We start from the raw sequence: 24,691 nt of genomic DNA on the forward strand, positions 1-24,691 counted from the left end.
TAAGCATAAGAGTAGGCTAAACCTATACACCATGGACAGAGACAGTATGATTGAGTTTTATTTTAGGCTGGGAAAGAGCTACAAATGCATTTTGAAAAGCCTGGCAATGCAAAGAACCATTTTTACGGAGAGACATTTAAACAGGATATTGAGAGCCCAGTTACTTTACAAACTAAAGCACGACCTGGATGCCAGGATAGATTTTATTGTCAACCAACTGCAAGGGCCTAGGAAGGATCACGGTTATCGGTCAAGTGTTTCATGCCCACTAATTAGCATTACACGTTATGCCTATTTCGTGCCCTCAAAATAGTATTTCGTGGGCACAAATAAGTATTTCGCGGGCACGTTATATCCATTTGGTGCCCACGAAGTAGTATTTTGTGGCCACAATTTATTTATTTTTTGAACCATGTCATCAGAGGGGCTCTGTAGTCACTATACAAGTCAAATAAATATGAAAACTGTCTAGCCCGTAGATTTAAAAACAAGATTTGTCTTAATTTGTGTTCCATTTAAAGAAGGCAGAAATAAGCAGAAGAAAACAATTACTAAACTATTTTCTGCTTAATATATTTATTTTATCTCTTTATAAGCTTAATGGAACAGCCTTGAAAATGAAATGATTTGCCCACCACTGCTTAAGGTCAATGGATCATGCAGATGACACAACAGTGACTATATCCCCACCTTACCTTATCAGGTAAGGTGGGGCCGAATAAGTCATCAAACATCCGATTAACACATCCAGCAGACACAGAGTCCAACATTCCCCTCTCTGCTTTAGTGGCCAAGAAATCCTGTAGCTGATAAACACTCACTGTTCTGGAAACAGCAGCAGAATCAGGCTGAGACATTGCACACAGCAGGGGATAGTTTGCATCAGGTACTAGTGGAACTCATGCTGCCTGACTAGAGCATTCGAGAGGGAGAGCACAGAGCAGTCGCTCACAAGCTGTGAGAGGACATGCGCTATCACATCAGCACAAATCGGTGCAATCGGACTTCAAACAGGCTTTGTGGCAGGGAGTTTGACGATTATGGGCAGAGTCTCACGTGCACCTCAGGTGATGTCGACAAAAGTTTAGAACTGCCTGCTGTTTACTGCAGACAGAGCGATGTAAAGTGTGATCCAGCTTTTGGTTTGCTTGTTTGCTTGTCATAGACTGCATCTGGAAACAGCATTGCAAAAAAGGACAAGTGTGAACTATGAAGGTAAAGCTTCAAGTTGTAAAACTAAAAGAATGACACAATAAAGTCCACATAAAACAAATTTCTGTCATTTCACATCCAGTAAACAGAAGAATAACGAATGCTGTCAAGATCTGCCGAGCTCTTATTCCTTCCTTTGTTTATTTGTTACATACCTGTGCTTGCTTCTCCTACTAAATACTGAACGTGTATACACATACAGTACACACATGGACCAATCAGGCATGACTACCTGCCAAATGACTACCTCCCCCTTTTCCTGCCAAAACAGCAAACAACAACAACTGTGATGCACGGTGGATTCTGACACCTTTCTATCACAATGAGGCTGTAGTAAAAAAAAAATAAAAAATAAAATAGCACTTTGAGTGCTCTATAGCGACCAGTCGATTTATTTTCTCTAATGTGAACAACTAAGAACTCTGTTTGCATGATATGACTGGAAATGCAAAAATTTTGTTGGTGCCTCCTTTGTCTGAATTAACATTATGTGATATCATTGAAATGAATGAGTGATTGCATTTTTATTCATACTGTGCTCCTGTTCCTACATGAAGAACATTGTATAGCTGAACTACGTTGCCTTCCCATTATGCACCTCTCTATTTCATTGGTTGAAATAAATACTTTAGCTTCAATGCAACTTTCTTCGGATTGGCTGCCCCTCATAAACAAAAGATTGTAACAGCGGGTGGGTGGATTTTCCGTGCTCTCATCATAAAATGAGTGTTTAGCGCAGTCTGAAGCCTGAGCCTTTGGCTAAGAGGAATTAATGGTGACCTCATTACTTGGAAATTTTGGCCATGCGTAATATGAGAATCAAATATGATCATTTTCTTTATTCTGTAGAATGTTTTCGACCAATTCTTCTAAAGAGATTTGGGTTAGGTTTTTGTTTATATAAAAGAAGATAATTCAACAAGCACGGATGCTCTCAGGCATTCTCTACCATTATAAAATACACATACAGAGTCCTAAATTTTCTCATAAATTATTCACTGCTTTTCTCATTTAATATTCTCCCAACTGAATCAACCTGCAGTCATGATTTACTCTTTGGTCCTGGTTTTAGATGAGTGTAACCAGACAGTTCAACATGATATCAAGTCACTTTTGCATCTTTTGTTTCGGGATGTAACCTCTTTAGATGTGCATGTGTTAACTGCAAACTTCTAAGATGAAAATGAGTTAGCTTAATTTGTTTCAACTTGTCAGATTGAAAAATGTCAGACCTCGTCTTTCTTTTTCCTTCTGCCTCATCCATGGATATCAATCAGCCTGTGTGTACAATGGATCAGAGGAGAAGCTGTGCAGCTGCTAACTGAGATCACAATACTGTGACTGTCCACAAAATAGTGCTATGGTTAAAATTAAGATTTCTGAGTCAGAGACATTCCTCACTTCCTCACTCGCCTAATAGTACAAGTGCAATATTTCCCCTCCATCCATGCCGAAATCCACACTGTCTGAATATTCACAGACTATAAACCCACACACAGAGCAAATCACAAACTCCTCTGAGATTTGCCAAAATTAAGCTATTACGCAGTCTCTCTTTTTAGTCCTAATGATTCTGCTGCATGAAGAGCAGCGCTCTGTTCAACTGCAGCGTAGATACAGGATGTTTTCTTGGAAACCACTGCACAGTTTAACCAAATGTGTGATCTGAATCTAAATGTGAAAATATATGGGTTGATTCATAGTCTGCTTCTCCTTCCAATCAGATAAAATGAAAACTTTAGGGGGGAATTTTACAAATGCATAAGGACAGAGGTATTCATATTTAAAATCTGCAAATGCATGCATGTACATGTGTGTGCGTTTGTGTGTGTCTTCCCCAGACAATGAGGGGAGTATTGAAGCCTGCATTGCCTTCGGCTATGACTTAGTTGGATCAAGAAGAGGGAAGAGGCAGAGAGACACACAGAGAAGCTCAGATACAGATACTGGGGGGGGGGGAGGACAAAAAACATTCAGCATTTCCATTCAATTAAATTCTTTTTGTCTTTGTCATAAGGCCAAAGCATCATGTTGTTACTGCTTCATTGAAAATACTGTCTTATATAACAGTGATCACATCTATTACGAGGGCTCATTTTTATGTGGTTCTGAGGTAAGTAACTTAAAGCAAATAGAAACCACTGACTTATTTTTGATATCCATTAATAAATAGTGCTATTGTATGTCTATTTCCTCTATAAGGATATGAATATAACAGGCAAAAGCAGGGGAAACTCTGGGTTATCAGGCCACTCTTACATCCACACATACACATAACAGATGGGGCCCTAAGGGGTGTCTTCCAGGCAGAAGGATCCAATGGACACCCTGAAGGCAAAGCACAGTAATGATGAGGACAACACAGAGGAGAAGGCGATGAGGAGGAAGAGGAGGAAGGACTAACACTGATACACTTTGCACACAAATATGGCCTCATGTATGAGTATGCCAGAGTGTGCAGGCAGTTTCTGGAGGACGAAGGAACTGATACCACTAAATGGCCCCACAGTTACCTGATCCAATGAAATCCATCAAAAGTGTGACATCGTTCCATTCCTCACACATTACCGAGTCTATATCAGTATACATATCCACATGTTTTTTTTCTTATTGAGATTCGATGTGTTTTTAAAGTGTTCCTTTAACTCTTTTGAGCAGTCTAATTTATTTCTCAAGTAGATGAATCAGCAACTTAAAAAAAACAAACAAAAAAAACAAACTGTGAATGGTGCAGCCACATGCTGTATGTAATACATTTAATCAAATCAAATCAAATCACTTTTATTGTCACATCACATGTGCAGGTACATTGGTACAGCACATGTGAGTGAAATTCTTGTGTGCGAGCTTCACAAGCAACAGAGTTGTGCAAAATACAATAATGTAAACAAGCAAAATACAAGAATGGCTACATCTGAAACGAATAAATATATGTACAATATATAATAGTATATGCATTTCTGGATGTGTATACTAAATATTTTTCTACGTGTGTGTGTGTGTGTGTGTGTGTGTGTGTGTGTGTGTGTGTGTGTGTACACATACAGTGGGGCAAAAAAGTATTTAGTCAGCCACCGATTGTGCAAGTTCCCCCACTTAAAATGATGACAGAGGTCAGTAATTTGCACCAGAGGTACACTGCAACTGTGAGAGACAGAATGTGAAAAAAAATCCTTGACTTCACATGGTAGGATTTGTAAAGAATTCATTCGTAAATCAGGGTGGAAAATAAGTATTTGGTCACCTCAAACAAGGAAAATCTCTGGCTCTCACAGACCTGTAACGTCTTCTGTAAGAAGCTTTTCTGTCCCCCACTCGTTACCTGTATGAATGGCACCTGTTTGAACTCATCATCTGTATAAAAGACACCTGTCCACAGCCTCAAACAGTCAGACTCCAAACTCCACCATGGCCAAGACCAAAGAGCTTTCGAAGGACACCAGGAAAAGTATTGTAGACCTGCACCAGACTGGGAAGAGTGAATCTACAATAGGCAAGCAGCTTGGTGTGAAAAAAATCAACTGTGGGAGCAATCATCAGAAAATGGAAGACATACAAGACCACTGATAATCTCCCTCGATCTGGGGCTCCACGCAAGATCTCATCCCGTGGGGTCAAAATGATCATGAGAACGGTGAGCAAAGATCCCAGAACCACACGGGGGGACCTGGTGAATGACCTGCAGAGAGCTGGGACCAAAGTAACAAAGGTCACCATCAGTAACACACTACAACGGCAGGGAATCAAATCCCGCAGTGCCAGACGTGTTCCGCTGCTGAAGCCAGTGCATGTCCAGGCCCGTCTGAAGTTTGCCAGAGAGCACATGGATGATACAGCAGAGGATTGGGAGAATGTCATGTGGTCAGATGAAACCAAAGTAGAACTTTTTGGTATAAACTCAACTCGTTGTGTTTGGAGGAAGAAGAATACTGAGTTGCATCCCAAGAACACCATACCTACTGTGAAGCATGGGGGTGGAAACATCATGCTATGGGGCTGTTTTTCTGCCAAGGGGACAGGACGACTGATCCGTGTTAAGGACAGAATGAATGGGGCCATGTATTGTGAGATTTTGAGCCAAAACCTCCTTCCATCAGTGAGAACTTTGAAGATGAAACGAGGCTGGGTCTTCCAACATGACAATGATCCAAAACACACCGCCTGGGCAACAAAGGAGTGGCTCCGTAAGAAGCATTTGAAAGTCCTGGAGTGGCCTAGCCAGTCTCCAGACCTCAACCCCATAGAAAATCTGTGGCGGGAGTTGAAAGTCCGTGTTGCTCGGCGACAGCCCCAAAACATCACTGCTCTCGAGAAGATCTGCATGGAGGAATGGGCCAAAATACCAGCTACTGTGTGTGCAAACCTGGTAAAGACCTATAGTAAACGTTTGACCTCTGTTATTGCCAACAAAGGTTATGTTACAAAGTATTGAGTTGTATTTTTGTTATTGACCAAATACTTGTTTTCCACCCTGATTTACGAATAAATTCTTTACAAATCCTACCATGTGGATTCATGGATTTTTTTTTCACATTCTGTCTCTCACAGTTGAAGTGTACCTCTGGTGCAAATTACTGACCTCTGTCATCATTTTAAGTGGGGGAACTTGCACAATCGGTGGCTGACTAAATACTTTTTTCCCCCACTGTATTTTACAAATTAAATAGAGTAAACAATAAATAAAATATATAAAAATATACAGAGTTGAGACATGTGCAAAACAGTGGCATTACTGTACAGTATGGAGTGCATAATGTTAAAGTTCCAGTAGTGAAGCTGAGGTGTCTATGACGTGTTCATCAGTCTGATGGCCTGGTGGAAAAAGCTGTCTCTCAGTCTGCTGGTACGGGACCGGATGCTGCAGAACCTCCTTCCTGATGGAAGTAGTCTGAACAGTTTATGGCTGGGGTGACTGGAGTCCTATCCAGGTGTCTTAGTGACAGTAACAAGAGGCCCAATAATATGCCTGTCCAGCCATAAACTAAACAGATAACAACATGACAAGGGATTTATACTGACTTCATATTATAGCTCACTATCTGATATACAGTATCTCTCACTATTTACTTTCTCAAGCTTTTCCGAGCTTTTGCCAACGATGATGACGATGATTTGAAAAACTATCCCTTGTACAGACGACAAAACACAGACCAACCACTCTTGCTTTGGACTAAAACGTATAAACTATCACTTCTTTAAAAAGGCAGGCCGCCACAAATTCCTAAGCAGGAATTGTGTTTCAGTTCTTTACTTTTAAACATTATTAGGACTCAAACCATAGTACGTCTGAGGTAAGCATCTCAAAAAGGGTATTGTGATCTGGATGTAACCTAATTTGAAACCTTCTCCAACTCTCTAACCCACCCCCCCCCCCCACACACACACACACACTTTCTTTTATTTCCTTTTGAGCCCGCACCCCCCACCCCCACTCCTGACCTAACTAAAACACAGTGCACAGTGCTTCACAATGAAGTGTATTTCTTTCACATGTTAATGCTTTTACTCATGGCTCAGTGCACAGCACAAGGCAAGAAACAGAGCTGGTCAGGAAAACAAGACTGCGCGCACACACAGATAGAATGAATCTAAATGAACTGCCACTGACTTACCTTTATTTTGTGATAATGACATTTGAATGAATGAAAGAATGAAAGAAAGAACCATGTCTATTGTAGACATTTGTCATTGTTTCTAACCATTTACACAAAAAACCCTTTTCCACATTGACAAAGAGGGCGTATGTGTGTGTCTGTCGAGGAATTGATTGTACAGATTTGACAAGGGGGAGGAAGAAAAAAACAGAGATGAAAATACATATGAATATGTTGACATTCATGCTGTTTGACAAATAGAACTACAGCGAGTCTCGGAAACAAAAAATAACACAGCTGTATGCGAATTTTGTGTGTGTGCGCATGTATGTAACTCCTCCTTCAAAAATGCACGAGAAGTGATTTATCGGTTCATTAATTAATTAAATTCTTCTGTGATGGCCGATTCGATCCCGTTTTATCCTTTTTGCTTCATTGTTTTTAACATGTTTCATATTTCACCCAGTTAGCAAGGACGTGGATGAATTGTACTTTGGAACAAACAGCCGCGACATTTCATTTTCACAGGCTAACGATATCTGTTTCGGGAATACGGTGACAATTCATCCACCGGTAAAGCAGATTGCGAATGATTACTTTCACATGCTAAATTGTGTGAGAGCTGGAGACACTGTCATGGTAATTTGCAGAAATTCAGGTAAAGGAATGAAGACCAAGAGGAACATTAATCTTTTGCTTTGCGGTGACGTTAACTGCGAATCTCTGCAATGGTAAGCTTCCCTTTTAAGGAGCTGAAACACAGGGATTCAAAGAACAGAAACCCAAACAGTGGATTTGGTGTGCAGGAGAACAGCATTGCCATCTGTCTTCTACAGAAAAAATGTTTCTGTCTGCTCAGTATGCCCATCAATAAACATTTCTAACAAATACTCATAGCTGCACATTATATTCTGTGTACTCATCAGGAGTCGGATCAATAAACCAGACAGAATATGTTGCTGATTTGCCAGTTATTGATTTATACAGTCTATGATCCCTGTAAGCCTAAAACTAACCATTTCTCTTGTATGAGCTTCAAATGACGTGCTTATTATCACCAACATGCTACTTAGAAGTGCAGGTTAATAAGTCTAATAGCTCTGCATTTAACCCCCTGATGGCCTGCTAAGCCTGTTCGCTCCTCCCGGTTCCCCTTGAACAGCTAATCTCTCCCTCTGGGACCATCGCTGTCTGTCTGTGTCCACTCTTCGTTTCTGTTAGACCCACGGCTTAGCTCGGGAGGAGCTTCGTGCTGAGTTAGCCTTTATCATCCAACCATATGGTCTGAGGTAGATCAAGGCTCTCTCGTGGGAGATAGTAACACATAATTCCTTTGCTTGATGTGATGTTCAGACGGTCCAGACTGACATTGACCAGTCTGGTGTAGCTGTCTGTTTCAGGAAGCGTCTGAGTGATTTTGAAATCCTCTGGGATTTCTGGCTGAAACCTTCTGTCACTGTTTGCAAGTTTGCAGTGCGCTCTCCTTCTTTTCCTGCTTGTCTTTCACTTCTCCTTTATCGTTCTTCATATTAGCGATGTAAAATATATTTCAAAGATATTACAACACTGCCTTAAAAATAGACCTGAGATTTGATTTGCCATTTATTGCGCCGTGTAACTGACAGCAGATCAGATTTCTGATGATTCTCATCTGAAATTTCCTCTTAATGCCAAAAAAGGTCAGAAAAGGAAATAAGAAAAGCCACAAAAAGCTCACACAGACCTGAGTATGACCAGTCGACATCTTCGGTGAGCCTCCTCAAGCCTTGGGCCAATGGTTCAGCTTCCACAACTATCAGGGACAGAGAGAGATTATTAAGTATGACGTGATCAATGACTTTTTCTTGGGTTCACTTCAGTTCATTCACCAAGCTGCCTATTAGAAAAAAACTAGTTTCATTTAAGCACACGGCAAAGGTAAGATTCTCTAAGTAACACTGAAACAGCCACAACTTTGAATTATTCCATTTTTCCAACTGGTGTTATATACTGATTTATTCAGTGGCCCTATACATTTATAGGGCCACTGAAAAAAATTGGGGTGTGTTTTGGATTTTATTTTCCCAGAATTCTGACACTGACAGAAATGTTTTCTCTTCCGCAGAGCTATGTCAATATATGAAATGACTATTTTTCACTTTTGAAGGGCAAAATAAAATCTTGGTCAAGGTGTTTGAAATGCCACTCACACCAGAAACTACCTTTTAAGGCCCACACGTGACAGATTTCATCATTACAAATTTGCAATGTATTGAACGTAATGTAATATATAGTTCTGGGGCGATCGTGGCTCAAGAGTTGGGAGTTTGCCTTGTAATCGGAAGGTTGCCGGTTCGAGCCCCGGCTTGGACAGTCTCGGTTGTTGTGTCCTTGGGCAAGACACTTCACCCGTTGCCTACTGGTGGTGGTCAGAGGGCCCGGTGGCGCCAGTGTCCGGCAGCCTCGCCTCTGTCAGTGCGCCCCAGGGTGGCTGTGGCTATAATGTAGCTGCCATCACCAGTGTGTGAATGGGTGGATGACTGGATATGTAAAGGACTTTGGGGTCCTTAGGGACTAGAAAAGCGCTATACAGATCATTTTTTCCAAAGTGACAACATCCCACCTCACACTGTACTTCCCATGAAATACAATAGTTTCAAAGTTACAATTCATAACCAGGAATATAAATAGACATGTTTTTAATTTATGTTTGCAATGAATGCAGGTTAGGTGGTTTACAATAAACATATTCTATATCCTGGGTAGTCCAGTCCAGAGCCTTTTGATGTCTTAATTAAACAAACCAACAAATGAATTCTATACTGAATCAAAACATCTCTATTTTTCATCAAAATGACCTGTGTGTAGCCTTGAGTAACAATCTGTCTTTGCTGGATGGGTTTAATTAATGAAATAATTCCTTCTTCCCATTTTCTGCCACTTGAGCTCATCATGCTCCTCTGACTGTTAAACTATTCTCTGACACAGGGATCAGCAACCTGACAACAATAATTTATGATAATTTGGATGTTTATTATGATTATGATACGATTGCACAATAACACCATGCTTTGGTAGTATTTATGAAATTATTAAACTAAAATAATAAAATTCAATCACTTCTTTTATAATTTTTGTTAAAATCTAAACAGAATAATCATGGCACGGTGAGAAATATATATTCGCATGTACAGGCCGACTTTAGTTACCTGTGTTTTTGCAAATGAATCCGTGTAAATTTGCCTGCTTTGATGATGAATGAAACATTGTAAGTTGTAATAACTGAAAATTAAACAGTTCAGTTTCCGCACCAGCTAAAATTGAATTGTCGCCGTAAAGAAACAGTCTTGGCAGTAAAAGTAAATCTGTCTTTCTTAACAGCCGTTCTTCATTTGGACTCTGTTGGTTGCCATTTATGTGTATACACCCATGTTAAACACAGCTTTACAAGTCCAACAAAGATAAAAGAAAAGGGTGCAGGTGATAAATTGCAACAATGTACATATTACAACTTTTCTTGGCAAATGTAACGAATGATAGCAAATCTAAATAACATTTTCCATCTTTTTAACTAAGTATGTGATGCAAATGAAATAAAAGAGTATCACTAAACAAGAGATGACTTTGTAGAGCGCAGGAAGAAACTGTAATTCTGTTAGCATACACGCACACACAAACACACATTCATAGAGCTATCTATCACGGCAGTAACTTTCACTCTGGGACAGATGAGGACACGATGATGAATGGTGTCGCAGCTTCAGTGTATATGTGGAAGTGCTGCTTGCATAGCTAATAATTCCACTAGCTGTACATTTGCTAACAGCTTTGTGCCCTTCCATAACCACCCTCTATTATCTATTATCACAGTGTAACAACATAAAAACGCACAACGCTCTCTTCCTTGTGCTAAATCTAGTTCAGACTCTTGCTTTCTATTTTCACATTCTGCATACCAATCTTTTTCTCTGCTTTAGTTTTCCTTCCTACTTCAAACAGGGTTCGGTAATGAAAGGTATTTAATGAAAGAATCGACTGCATGTGAATTTATTTTCTTAACTTGGTTGGTTGGTTTTTAGGAGAGCTGAGTGAGTACTATCAAGTGTATTTCCTAATCATTTCTATTCATGGCACAAGGGTAATCTCAGCTGGATAATAATGTCAACAACATTATAAAAAAAAATCTTCGCATTTCTGTTAATCAAAACTGCAAAGATGTCTATCTTTACGTGTGGTCCAACAAGCCTGTTGCTACACTGAACCCCACAAAGAGAGCAGCAGGGGGCTCCATGACAGTCCAGACTGCAACATAGAATCTGAAAGGTTTGTGTCAAAAACAACATGAATAAATAAAAAATAAGAGGACTATAAGAAACCATCTTCTCTTTCTTTGATCTTTTACTGTGTGCAAAAATACAGAAAACCTGTCCTCCAGGAAGATGAAAGCCCTGCGCAGAGTCAGATTTAGGTCACGGACAACAACCATCATATCCACAACGTTAAATCTGTCCGTGCGGCTCAAGAATAATCCCATTGTTTACTGCATAAAGCAGCAGGATAGAAACACTGGGTAAATTACTGCACATGTGACATATGCACTTGTGTTGTTCAAACACCAAATATATTTAATGCAACGCTGCCACAAATCCTTTCTGTATCATCTGTTAAAACTCCTTCCTAATGAATATTCAACAAATGCTGACAGAGAATCAGCCACAGGGGGATGTAATGTATTTTACACTTGTCTGACTCATTGTTGCTTCTTCCGCGTTTTTACCCCATAAGTGAATTAAGGGGAAAAAATAAAAGAATCGTTGCTTTCTTCTCTCTCTTTTTGGAGTTTACAGACAGCTCACTGCTAACTAGCTGGCTGAAGAGTTAAAAACAGAAAACATTTTGAGGGAAAAAGGGTTCTGGAAATATCTGAACAGTGACTTATGCTTCAATCCACAAAAACAAACAAAAAAACATGAATCCGCACTTCCTTTACTGTGCTTCATCGCTTTTACATGAATCCAGTCCCACAGTCACCGATGAATCCACTACATTTGGAAATGTATGTAGTTAATGCGTGTATTACCCTGCATATTGCCTGTACTGCAAGAATGAGAAATGATGTGTATTTAGGTGTATGGTCAAGTGAAGAAAACTACAACCAGATCTGTATCTGTGAATTATTATGGTCCATGTAGTCACAATAACTTTAGATGTGTATTATGTGTCTACAAGGAGCGAAGAAAAGCACTGAGGAGAAATGAATGGAGTCAGCTGGAGCTTTAATAATGACTTCATTAACGTCACACTATGCGCAATCTAATTTGGTAATGCTCTTTGGTAAACTTGGATTTTCAAGGGGTTTTTTTCTAGAATTAAATTTCCATCTGAAAAGGGATTTGAAGTATTTCTTTGGAGAAAAACAGGAGAACCGGAGAACTGCCATGGGCAATGCGTGGAAAACAAATATTCAGAATTGAATGAAAATGCAGAATAAATGCATCTCAGCAGTATTTCCTTCCCATGTGATCACTGAGACGACACTTGATTAGACATCCATGACCCGCTGTGCAGTTATGAATTCATGTCCTTTCTCACAATAAAAACGGTTTTCTGCTTAATCAAAAGACAAAACCTTAGTTTACTATGGGACAGAAAATACAGCAACTTTCAGGAGAAACTTAATAATAACTGTATCAAGTCTTCTCTAACTCAAGTGACAGGAATTCACGAATGAACACAGCAAACTTAGCACGTTTTTCACTTCATAATACAGCCTGTGACTAAGAGTGTAATTCCCAAGTAATTAAAGGAAATTTCTGTATGTATTTTATTTAAAATTACAGTATCTACTAATACTTAAAGGTAGGCATACTGGAATAATGGGTAACAAATCAAGTTTTTTAAAGAAACCAAAAAAATAACTTGATTGTAACAAATTTTGAATAATGCCTAAGTAGTTTAGGTAGATTATGAGTACGTTTAAGTACTGCAAAAGTTCAGGTATTTTCCATAAAGGGATCCACAAATTATATTTGCGTAAGTACTGTGAGTGCTGAGTACTTTCTTGGTAATTTGATGAAAAATCACAATCTTACAATGTAAGTGCACTGTACTTTTCTGGACACTGGCTGTATTGTGGAGCGGCTTAATCTTGGCTAAACTCATATATTTTGCAGGAAAAGAGACACTGATGGAGCTTTAGAGGTTCTGCAAAGACAAAAGGGAGAAGCTGCCCGAAAATAGGTGTGCCAAGCTTGTGGTACCATACTCAAAACGTCTCGAGGCAGTGATTGCTGCCAAGAGTGCTTCAACAAAGTCTAAAGCAAAGACTGTGAATGCTTACGTTACATTTTTGTTTTGTTTTTTGTTTTTTTTATATATAGTTGTAAGAATTTCAAGCAAACTTTTTTTATTTTGACATTATGGGGTATTGTATGTAGAATTTTGAGGTGAAATTTTCATATAAAATTCATTTTGGAATAAGACTGAAAAAATGACAAAATGTGGAACAAGTGAAGCGCTGTGATTACTTTGTGGATGCACGTTATGCTGGCAGTGCCCTGCATGTGAAATGATGCTGGTAAAGCAGGAAAAGATTTCTCAAAATTAGACAATGAAAAGGTTCTCACAGGTGCTTTTCCAGAGTGCTGCCCTTTAAGAGAATACTGCTCAGCAGGACAAATGTAGATGGAAGACCAGAAGGAGGAAACCAAGACAAGCATTCTCTTAAAAGAGCTGGCAGAGAAAGAGACAAAACTCTCCATGAACAGGAACCAGCAGCTTCAGGTATACTGCCTGAGCTCATGATGTTCCTTTACAACAGTGGCTTGTTGAATCCTAAGAGATTTTTTCAAAAGTGTTTCTCAGTTTAGTGAAGAATCCTTAAAAATAAACTTTTTTTCTGTTCAGCAACTCCAACTTTTACGTCCTTAAATACTTGAAAAAACTAACTGTCTAAACCTACCTACCTAAAAATGTTCTTAGTTTCCTTAGAAGAGATAATGGTATAATAAATAGTTTTAAAGTGTTTTGCTGATATTTTATTGACTCCTTTTACATATAGAGGATTTTCATACTTACTTACTTCACTGAAGAGGTATGTGCCACCCTGCCTAGACCTCTTGCCCCTCCTTTCCCCCCTCATGTAAAGTTTACAAAACACCATTTACACACAAGTCCCAACTCTCTGCACAACATGCACATATTGTCCAGGGTTACTACTGTCTTCACTGCAAGTTATAAGTACACATGCAGCACTGCTAACGAAAATACCTTTTGTTATCAGTAATGAATACGTTATGCTGAAATGCACACATGTGGAAACTTTTGGGGGTTTTTCCAGTGCAAAAACTGTAAAGTTGAAGCTTTTAGCAGATAAGATAAGGCATATATTGGGGGGTTTGTGGACATTTTGGATCACACAGATAGGTTTCATAGCTACAGCAGGAGCTAGCCACAAGAGCCACAAAGCCACATTTGGTCTGTGGCTGTCAGTCAGTTTTTAGACACTACTTGAGGGAAGAGATGACGAGACAGTGAAAAGCCAGGAGCAAAAAGACACTGGTGCTCTCTGCTTTAAGAGCATAGCGGAGACTGATGGGCTTTCACTGCTACAGGCTGGCCATGCATAAAGCTCACAGCTGAATCACTGTATTATTCCACCCATCTGCACTTTATCTGCTTTATCAGATTTCCTGATATTAAAATTTTAAGAGACTGCTGCAGAAAGAAGACTTTCTATGAACGGTGTTTTATTTAGACAGGAAAGTCAAAGGACATGCAGCGCTCCAACAATGTTTCACTGTCAAACAATCACACGGCTACTATCTGATACCTGCATCAAGGGCATCCAGAAGTAACTGATGTCCTGTGATAAATGAAAGTAATTAAGATGAATGAAATCCTGACTGAAAGGCGTGGAACAGGCACTTGACACTGACGACACTGACTACACTGACGTGTCAGTCAGTGAGGATAATTTGTTATCAGAGCAACACTCATGCATATAAGCACAAAAGATCCTTCGTTTTCACATGTGTATCAGCTGGTTGGGAAAAACTATTTTCCTTAAAAAAAATAAAAAATAAAATAGCATCACACAACCACGTTTCTTAAATTAAATAGCAGGTATTAGTAGTAGGTGCATTTTTAATTTACAGTGCCACTTTTCTTGTAGACAAAATTTAAAAAACAACTTTTAAATGGAAAAGGGGACAAAGATCACAAAGGCAAAGGTCATGAAACTGTTACCTCCTGCTCCCATCACCCTGACGGGTTAGTGCTACCTCTCGAATTTCATTACATCAACACTGATTCATTCCAGACGTGATTTGGTGATGAAGTGCTGAAATTTACTGTTTCAGTCTACATATTTGACCGTGACCTTTTCTCCTTCTTTAGTTACCAATCCCCCTCTGCCCAGAGCAGGGACGTGAACTTACCAAATTAAATCAAGAATTGATGTTTAGGCAAAGAATTTTAGTGTTGCAGTTTGTGAACCTGCATTAGTTTTGGATCACTGGATTTCTCATTCACTGAATTAAACTGATATGTCACTTGTTTTTTGGTTGTTTTTATTAGATTTATACAGCAATAGCATTGGTTTTCTTCTGGTGAAGGCTGCGGTGGGGGGATGGAGATGCTGCGGGAATGATTCATTGAAACCTTCTCACTGTTATTAGATTAAGGAAAAGCGAAGCTGTCCCAGCTGAACACTAATGAATAGCACCGTGTTGGATTACATGACTCCTGGGGGAGATTTAGCCCGACTCCTGAGATGAGGGAATAGGCTGCTATGTTTACACCAACACACACTGATTTTTAATGGTAGATGTTATTACTGTTGTCCTCTTAAATGAGTCTCAGCACTCCAACAGGAAGCCCACATGTGTTCACCCACAGAGGGAAAGGTGTCTGTGAGGTCCTGTGAATGTATTCATTTATAAGGGGTTTACTTTGAAGCCTGGTAAAAATCATATGTGAATTCAATTGTATGTACGATGTTACAATGTTACAATGTTAATAATACATGTAAATGGATCTAATTTGTACAGAGACCATTTTCAAGCAGAAATCTATGATACTTAGATTGTTAGTTTTTCTGAAATGATTCCAACAAAGGCTTACAGTAAGCAGACAGGGAGCTTTTAGGAAAGGGGACCCTAAAGAGACATCCACTAAAATAGATTTTTTTTCAGACCATTGCTTATCTAACTAGGGTTACAGAGGGCTGAAGCTCATCCCAGCTGACATTGTGAAAGAGATGGGGTACACCCTGGACAGGTCATCAAACCATAACAGGACTAACACAAGGAGACAGCCTGCTATTGCTCACATCCACCGCTGCAGCCAATTTAGGCTCCACAAATAGGCTGGCATGTACTGGCACAGCGAGAACATGCAAACTTCACACAGAAAGAAAACTCAAAACCTTCAAGCTGCGAGGCATCATATTTGTCTGCTGTAAGATAAATGAAGACTTTTTTAAATAAACATCCAAAGCTTTAGTGAACAACAAAACATGATGAATTCCACTGTGTCACTATTTATCTAACAAAAACTAAATCAAAATGCAGAAATAGACTGTTAAAAAAATGCAGTAGCTTGTAGAACTGCCTGGAAATAAAAACTCAAAATAATCATTCTCACGTGGCTTTGTCAGGCTCTCTCGCTTCAGTTTAAGCATAGCTTTGTTAAGTCAGGTCAAAGTCTGGACTTTGATTGGGTCATTGCAACATTTTATTCTTTTATTTTTCAGCCATTCTGTTGTAAATTTACTGCTTCAGATTATTGTTCTCGTGCATGACCCCAAGCAAGGTTTAGCTGTTGACAGATGACCTCACATTTAACTCATAGAAAAGTTTATGATTGACTCAATGACTGTGAGATGTCCAGGTCCTGTAGCTGCACGACATGCCCAAATCATCACACATCCACCCCCGTGCTTGACAGTTGTTATGAAGTGTTTCTGCAGATATGCTGTGTTTGGTGTTAGCCATTATGGCCAAACATATTAACTCTGGCCCTTTGTGTCCAAACCTCATTATTCCAAAGGTCTTGTGGTTTCTCTAGATACATCCTTACAAACCATAAGCCGCGCTTTTATGTTTTTGAAGAGAAGAGGCTTTCTCCTGGCAACCCTTCCAAACACGCTTTAATTTTTTCATCTTTTTCTAATTGTTCTGTCAAGAACTTTAACATTTAGGATGTTAACAGAGGCCTGTAGAGTCTGAGATGTAACTGTTGGCTCATTTAATAAACTACATCATACTGAACAACTCTAAGAAGAAGGACACAATAGTAGATTTGCAAAAATTCAGAGCTCGTCTCCACCCTGTGAAAGTTTGTGGGTTGGACATAGAAGTGGTAACAAAATCTAAATATCTAGTTTTACCACTAGATAGCAAACTAGACTGGCCCCTGAATACAGACAAACTATACAAAAAGGGGGAGAGTCGCCTCTTTTTGTTAATCTTACATTCATCTTAAATTTGACCTGAGTGTCAAACCAACATCCAAAGCCAAATTGAGGCATTCAACCATAAACTGAACACTGCTAAGTGAAAGGACGCAGTGACAAAAACTGCCCTGACGGATCTCTGATGAACACACTACATCCGCGTCACATAAAACGTGACACCTGTTGACCTCAGCGTCAGAAACACAAGCCCAAACACACACACAAACGCACACAGGCACATACCACCAGGGGCCATCTTATAACTTATATAGCACTCAGCTGTGTTAGCCATCAGCTGGTTAAATTAGTATGCATGTCATCTCTCACCGTCTCACTATGTCTGTTTCCTTATCGTACTCTATCAGCCTCGGTCTGATTTCCTGTGTGTCATACTGGAAACTATGCACAGGTCCATTAGCAGGATGGTTAAACAGAACGAAGATTTAAACAAGAGACAGCTTAAATGTTGGTTGTACCACAAGCACCCTGTTATTTACAAGTCTAATTAAATATCCATTAAATGGTTCAATGAACATCATTTATTAAACTGTCCATCTAATAAAATCCCAGTAATTTAATTACTTATAGATAAAATGCAGATTTTGCCCAGTTTTGCCTAGTTCTGGGACCTTTTCTGGTCTTTCTGTGTGTTGCTGTGTTTAAGATGTCTCACATATATCTATGTCCACCTGAAAGAATGAAACCTCAGAATAAAGTCCACCAGTGCAGGTTATGAGTTTAAGAGATTAGGCTCCATATAAAATGGAGGATATTGTTTCTGTGTGCTAAACAAACCAAACATTGTTCCGCAGAGAGTCAACGACATTAAAAGCGCAATATAAAACCTTATCACAAAAGCCTATCATTGCACTCTGTGTGTGTGTGTAACAGAGCATGTGGACTGTCTTGCACTCCAGCTGTTCTGAAAGAGGCAAAGAAATAAGCTTTGTGAGAAAGTGTGTGTATGCGTGTGCATGTGACTGGTTTAGAGGTGACCATGAAAATATGGGGCCCTGTCTTGAACAGCTGGGAAAGGGAGGGTTAAAAGACATATATGCAGACACACATACACACACACACAGAGCGTTGACACCCGACTATGTCCAGCCAGATGAGGTATCACATATTCCTTTCCTGCCATTTGGCTCCATGAAAATCTAATAAAACCAAGCTTGTTCTGTAATTTAAAACTCTTCTCAGCTTTAACCAGTTTCATCTACACACCGCCTGACAACTCAAAAGTGGCTGCTGGGTCTCCATGGGACAAAAGCTTTAGTGTGTTTCAGGGTGCGGACTGTACTATAAGGGAATCCCCACACTGGCAGCAGGAGTTAGTAATGTAATCAGAGTTGCATTGAGTTAAACATTTTCTTTCGCCTGTGCAATATTCTTGTTTACTGCACACAATAAATTGAATGACAATATCATACGTAGGCAGTGTCCAGAGAGCAGCAATTACCACAACAGTAAAAATTAATGAGCAGGTGTCCTCTTGCTGTATTTTTCTGTTATTCTGTTAAGATTTTTTGTAAACAATTCCTGGAATATTTTAGATGTAGGCTCAGATGGCCCCGCCCCTCCCTGAGCCTGGTTCTGCCGGAGGTTTCTTCCTGTTAAAAGGCAGTTTTTCCTTCCCACTGTCGCCAAAGTGCTTGCTCATAGGGCGTCATATGATTGTTGGGTTTTTCTCTGTATGTATTATTGTAGGGTCTACCTTACAATATAAAGCGCCTTGAGGTGACCGTTGTTGTGATTTGGCGATATATAGTGAATTGAATTGAATTGAAGATGGGCACAGGAGGAGTGTAGCCAATTTGATCGACAGGTGGATGCTTTCTAATCCTTTTCGGCGTTTAGTTGTAGCTGCTGAAAAACACTGTAAGGAGTCAACTATACGATATTCCCAAAAATAAAATTCTTTTTTTAAAACTTATTATTGTGCATCCAATTAAATATCACTATTGCTAACTAAGCCAGGCTAGCATTAGCTAATAACCCCCCCAGCACTACTGTCTCAGACATATATGATCATATCTAGTTAAAAAAAAAATAATCTAATGACCTCAATGGCAAACTTGAGATTAAGAGAAATAGCTTTCAAATCAGCGGGGATCACCACTCTGGCTGGATCCATCTTTGATATACAGTATATTTATTTATATACAGTACTTTATTATCTTCCTGTTCTATTAAATTAGGATTGAGAGAGCTCTTGTCTTGTTCATTGGGCTTCAGTATAATCTTCTAAGTTAAATGAGGTAAGCTCATAAAGCTATAGTGTTAAACTCTGAAAAAAAGATCCCAGCCTTGGGTTAAAGCCAGATGTTAAGAAGATGAATGAGCATGTTCTCTCCACTTTTAGCCTGCAGCTGGGATATTTCTGATGAACTGTGAGTAGCAGAGGCCCTGCAGGGGACTGACCTCAAATTTTTTCTCCTAGATAAAAATCAAACTAGCAGGTCAGACAGGAGCCTTCTTATCCAAAGCCTATGAATAAATGCAGCACATGAAAGCATATGCTCTCTCTCTCTGGCACACATACACATGTGAGTACGTGTCAGATCATTTTCTTAGTCAAATGAGGTGAACACACAATTATCAAAGGAGATTAAATAAGCCATGACACACGTATTACCAGTAACGAATGAGTGATGTGAGGCGACATCTAGGACACACATATGTATGCAGGAAGGAGCGCAGTGGACTGAAGGAAAGCAGCCAGTTGGCACGCACAACTGTTTATCTGTGTGTGTGTGTGTGTGTGTGTGTGTGTGTGTGTGTGTGTGTGTGTGTGTGTGTGTGTGTGTGTGTGTGTGTGTGTGTGTGTGTGTGTGTGTGTGTGCATGTCCGTGCTTAATGTTTCAACCCAATTCCCGTGTTCCCACTGGTTATGTGTTGTGGTTACTGTTGTGTACATGTCCACCTTAGTCATCAGCGAGCTTTGTGCGTCCATGTGTGTGCGTCTCACTAATCTGCCCATTAGAGCAGTGAGATGTACCATTTCCATCTGCTTGGCACAAACTGAGAAAATACCACACAGCATCTTTGGATATGCGCGTGTGTGTGTGTGTGTGTTTGGAATATGCGATTAGTAGTCTGTAGTTTAGTGGGGCCAGGTTGCACACTGATACATCTGTTTGTGGTTTTAAACAAAGATCATCTTGAAGATTTCCTAGGATCTGCAAGATTTGTTTACTCGAGGAAAGCTAACAAATCTGAATGCACAAAAAGGACACAAGGAAAAAAACATGGCTTCTTGAAGGCTGTTTTGTTTTCTCTGAGAATTTTCTGCTCTAGGTTGGTTAAATCTTACGTTATGTTACGACACAGACCAACAACATCGCACAGTCTTGTTCATCTGGTGATTCCTTAAAGCGTAATTGTGGAAAAACTTCCCTATCAACAAGTGTCGAGACTCATTGTAGAGTCTATTCAGCATGCTTTCCATAAGCATTCAGCCTCAATCAGCAGAGTTCCCATGACAACAGTTCACAGCGTCATGACAACGGAAGAGCCCCTGATGGCGTGCTGAACACCCTGACTTCCTGTCGGCTTCCTACTCTGACTCTCTCTATCTCCATGGATACAAAACCATCCCCTCTCCTCTCTATTTTTCAGGGCAGGATCACGCCCCCAATTCTTCTCCTGTTTAGCAGAAAGCGCTCACACACAAACACACATAGGCTGGAATAGCAACACAAAAACACATGGATACACTTACAGACTTCAAAAACAATCCCTACACATATACATTTGTATTTATGCACGTATTCAAGGGCTGTTGAAAAAGTGTTCAAGCACACAAATATAGGGGAGACTGCTCCAAGAGCTCACCCAAATCTTTCGATTCAAGAATCTCTATGTGAACGCAAGCATGTGTGACTAATGGGGTGGCTGGCTGGTGGGGGTTAATCAACTTTCAAAAAACTCATTGGTCACAGCAGCAGCAACTTAATGAACGTTCCCACTGGAGAAAAAAAAAACTTAATGCTCTGCTCAAATTCACTCAACCTCTACTCTTCCCCTCTCTGAATTTTGTGCTTGAAAAAGTAAAAGCTAAATCTCCTTTAACTTTCAATACAACCACTTTTTTGCTCAGTGCCAGGGCCCTGGGGTGCCCCGACTTCCTTAAGGCTCTGGATGTTGTAGGTCTGTCCTGGTTGTCACCTTTCTGCATTATTCAATTAAATTCAATTTTATTTTTACGGCGCCAAATCAAATTAACAGTCGGCTCAAATTGGATTTGATTATTTAAGACCTTGTATGTTCCAAATCATATAGCTCAAATTAAAGCAACTGAGGAATAAAGGGGTGCAACAAACAATTAATATACTGATTAATTTCAGTGTCACATATTATTTTATCCATTATTCCATTTTCTTTACATCTGAAATTTTTGTTGTCAATAAAAAAAAAAACAATACTGTGCTGTCATGGTCAGTCTAACCTCTGATATAGGTCTAAGATGCCAAACAAAAGTATTTGCAGTTATAGGTCTATCAGCAGCACACATAACTAAAGATATAAATTGGTATTTAAATAAAAGTCAAGTCTGAATTACACTTTAGCATAAAGCTTAACTTTATTCAATTATCTAACTAAGAACTGTCCTAAAAGTGTGATTGTGTGAGTTCAGAAGTACAGAAACATACTAGAAAGGTACTCCCTCTCCAGAAGCCTTGGTCCTTGTGCCAGCCTCTTAAAAAAACCAAAAAAAAACAACAACAGTAGCTTTTGTATGTGGGCAGAGACAGAGACAGACGGCCATTGTCAGCTGCTGTAACTTCAGACAGACTTTCTCAACTGGAGAGACCACAGAGAGAGCATTGGCATTGTATATCTGAGCACTGGTTTCACTGGCTTAGTTACTCTCTTCCTCTCCTTTTCACCTTTTGTCCCCTCTTATCCAGACATTGGCCTTTTTAGATGCAAACTCCTCTGATCCTTATCTTCATCCTCTTATCAGCTCCTGGACATTTTCAGACTTAAAGCACTAAATGGTGAAGACAAATTTACCACCATTTCAAGTCTGTGACGGCCAGTTGCTGTGAAGTGACAAAGTAACATGGGTTTGAACTTCTCTTACTCTCCAAGTCACCTAGCATCTAGATACCACACAAGAAAGCCGGGCATCTTATTTCTCAGAGAAACATTTAACCACACATTGCTGGGCCAGTGCAAGGCAGCTGGATGGTTGTATTTCAGGCATGATGAATCCAATCCCAGGTTCTAAAGAGGTAGTGCTGATGTTGCCAGCATCAGTTGTAGCAAAAGAGGAGATCATTGAAAAACTGAAGAGCACTGAAGGCTTTTCTAGTTGGTAACCAGAACTCGTCTTATGTTATCAGCATTGTGTTGCATGGTTTTCAGAGAATTCATAGAAACATTAATGAAATGTTGATCCTCCACCACGTTACAAACACTGCCAAAGCCACGGAGAAATGTAGCATTACTAGCTGAGGTCAGAGTTGCCATAACACCAGACAACTGAAGATATCTGGTGAAAGAAGACTTTCACCTCTGCATAGAGTCACTTCCCCAGCAAACTAAGTTTCACTAAGGTCGCTACAGGTCATACTTCTTGGAAGGGGCTGGAGTTTATTAGTGAAGCCGGTCAGCTACAAATCAGAAGGTTGGTGACTTCCCAGCTACAGTGGGGCAAAAAAGTATTTAGTCAGCCACCGATTGTGCAAGTTCCCCCACTTAAAATGATGACAGAGGTCAGTAATTTGCACCAGAGGTACACTTCAACTGTGAGAGACAGAATGTGAAAAGAAAATCCATGAATTCACATGGTAGGATTTGTAAAGAATTTATTCGTAAATTAGGGTGGAAAATAAGTATTTGGTCACCTCAAACAAGGAAAATCTCTGGCTCTCACAGACCTGTAACTTCTTCTGTAAGAAGCTTTTCTGTCCCCCACTCGTTACCTGTATGAATGGCACCTGTTTGAACTCATCATCTGTATAAAAGACACCTGTCCACAGCCTCAAACAGTCAGACTCCAAACTCCGCCATGGCCAAGACCAAAGAGCTTTCGAAGGACACCAGGAAAAGTATTGTAGACCTGCACCAGACTGGGAAGAGTGAATCTACAATAGGCAAGCAGCTTGGTGTGAAAAAATCAACTGTGGGAGCAATCATCAGAAAATGGAAGACATACAAGACCACTGATAATCTCCCTCGATCTGGGGCTCCACGCAAGATCTCATCCCGTGGGGTCAAAATGATCATGAGAACGGTGAGCAAAGATCCCAGAACCACACGGGGGGACCTGGTGAATGACCTGCAGAGAGCTGGGACCAAAGTAACAAAGGTCCCCATCAGTAACACACTACAACGGCAGGGAATCAAATCCCGCAGTGCCAGACGTGTTCCGCTGCTGAAGCCAGTGCATGTCCAGGCCCGTCTGAAGTTTGCCAGAGAGCACATGGATGATACAGCAGAGGATTGGGAGAATGTCATGTGGTCAGATGAAACCAAAGTAGAACTTTTTGGTATAAACTCAACTCGTTGTGTTTGGAGGAAGAAGAATACTGAGTTGCATCCCAAGAACACCATACCTACTGTGAAGCATGGGGGTGGAAACATCATGCTATGGGGCTGTTTTTCTGCCAAGGGGACAGGACGACTGATCCGTGTTAAGGACAGAATGAATGGGGCCATGTATCGTGAGATTTTGAGCCAAAACCTCCTTCCATCAGTGAGAACTTTGAAGATGAAACGAGGCTGGGTCTTCCAACATGACAATGATCCAAAACACACCGCCCGGGCAACAAAGGAGTGGCTCCGTAAGAAGCATTTGAAAGTCCTGGAGTGGCCTAGCCAGTCTCCAGACCTCAACCCCATAGAAAATCTGTGGCGGGAGTTGAAAGTCCATGTTGCTCGGCGACAGCCCCAAAACATCACTGCTCTCGAGAAGATCTGCATGGAGGAATGGGCCAAAATACCAGCTACTGTGTGTGCAAACCTGGTAAAGACCTATAGTAAACGTTTGACCTCTGTTATTGCCAACAAAGGTTATGTTACAAAGTATTGAGTTGTATTTTTGTTATTGACCAAATACTTATTTTCCACCCTGATTTACGAATAAATTCTTTACAAATCCTACCATGTGGATTCATGGATTTTCTTTTTCACATTCTGTCTCTCACAGTTGAAGTGTACCTCTGGTGCAAATTACTGACCTCTGTCATCATTTTAGGTGGGGGAACTTGCACAATCGGTGGCTGACTAAATACTTTTTTGCCCCACTGTATATGTTTGCCGCCACAGATGCATTTAAGCCTAAACCATGACCTTATTAGGAACATAACCAACTGAAACAGTGAATCGGAATGAGACAACTGAAAATTAAACACTGATTAAAAACGAAACTAAACTGCGAGAGAAAACTGACTAAAGTTTATTTTTAAAATATAGAAACTAAGTTGGTTTTTTTTGGTTTTTT

General features: G+C 40.0%; 1 protein-coding gene across 4 annotated transcripts in view; it reads right to left on the reverse strand.

Annotated features, from left to right (window-relative positions):
• ptprz1b (protein tyrosine phosphatase receptor type Z1b) overlaps positions 1-24,691 on the reverse strand; it is a 68,269-nt gene that overhangs the window by 36,541 nt on the left and 7,037 nt on the right. For all 4 annotated transcript variants that reach the window (XM_086268105.1, XM_086268106.1, XM_086268108.1 and 1 more), the window contains exon 2: positions 8,530-8,598. In XM_086268105.1, coding sequence (XP_086124231.1) covers positions 8,530-8,598 — 69 coding nt within the window. The remainder of the gene's footprint in view (positions 1-8,529; positions 8,599-24,691) is intronic.

The sequence above is a fragment of the Aulonocara sp. 'chitande type north' Nkhata Bay genome, linkage group LG17, assembly GCF_057382095.1.
Source record: "Aulonocara sp. 'chitande type north' Nkhata Bay isolate Kocher_YH1m ecotype deep benthic linkage group LG17, A_spYH_male_GT1.1, whole genome shotgun sequence".
Lineage (NCBI taxonomy): Eukaryota > Metazoa > Chordata > Actinopteri > Cichliformes > Cichlidae > Aulonocara > Aulonocara sp. 'chitande type north' Nkhata Bay.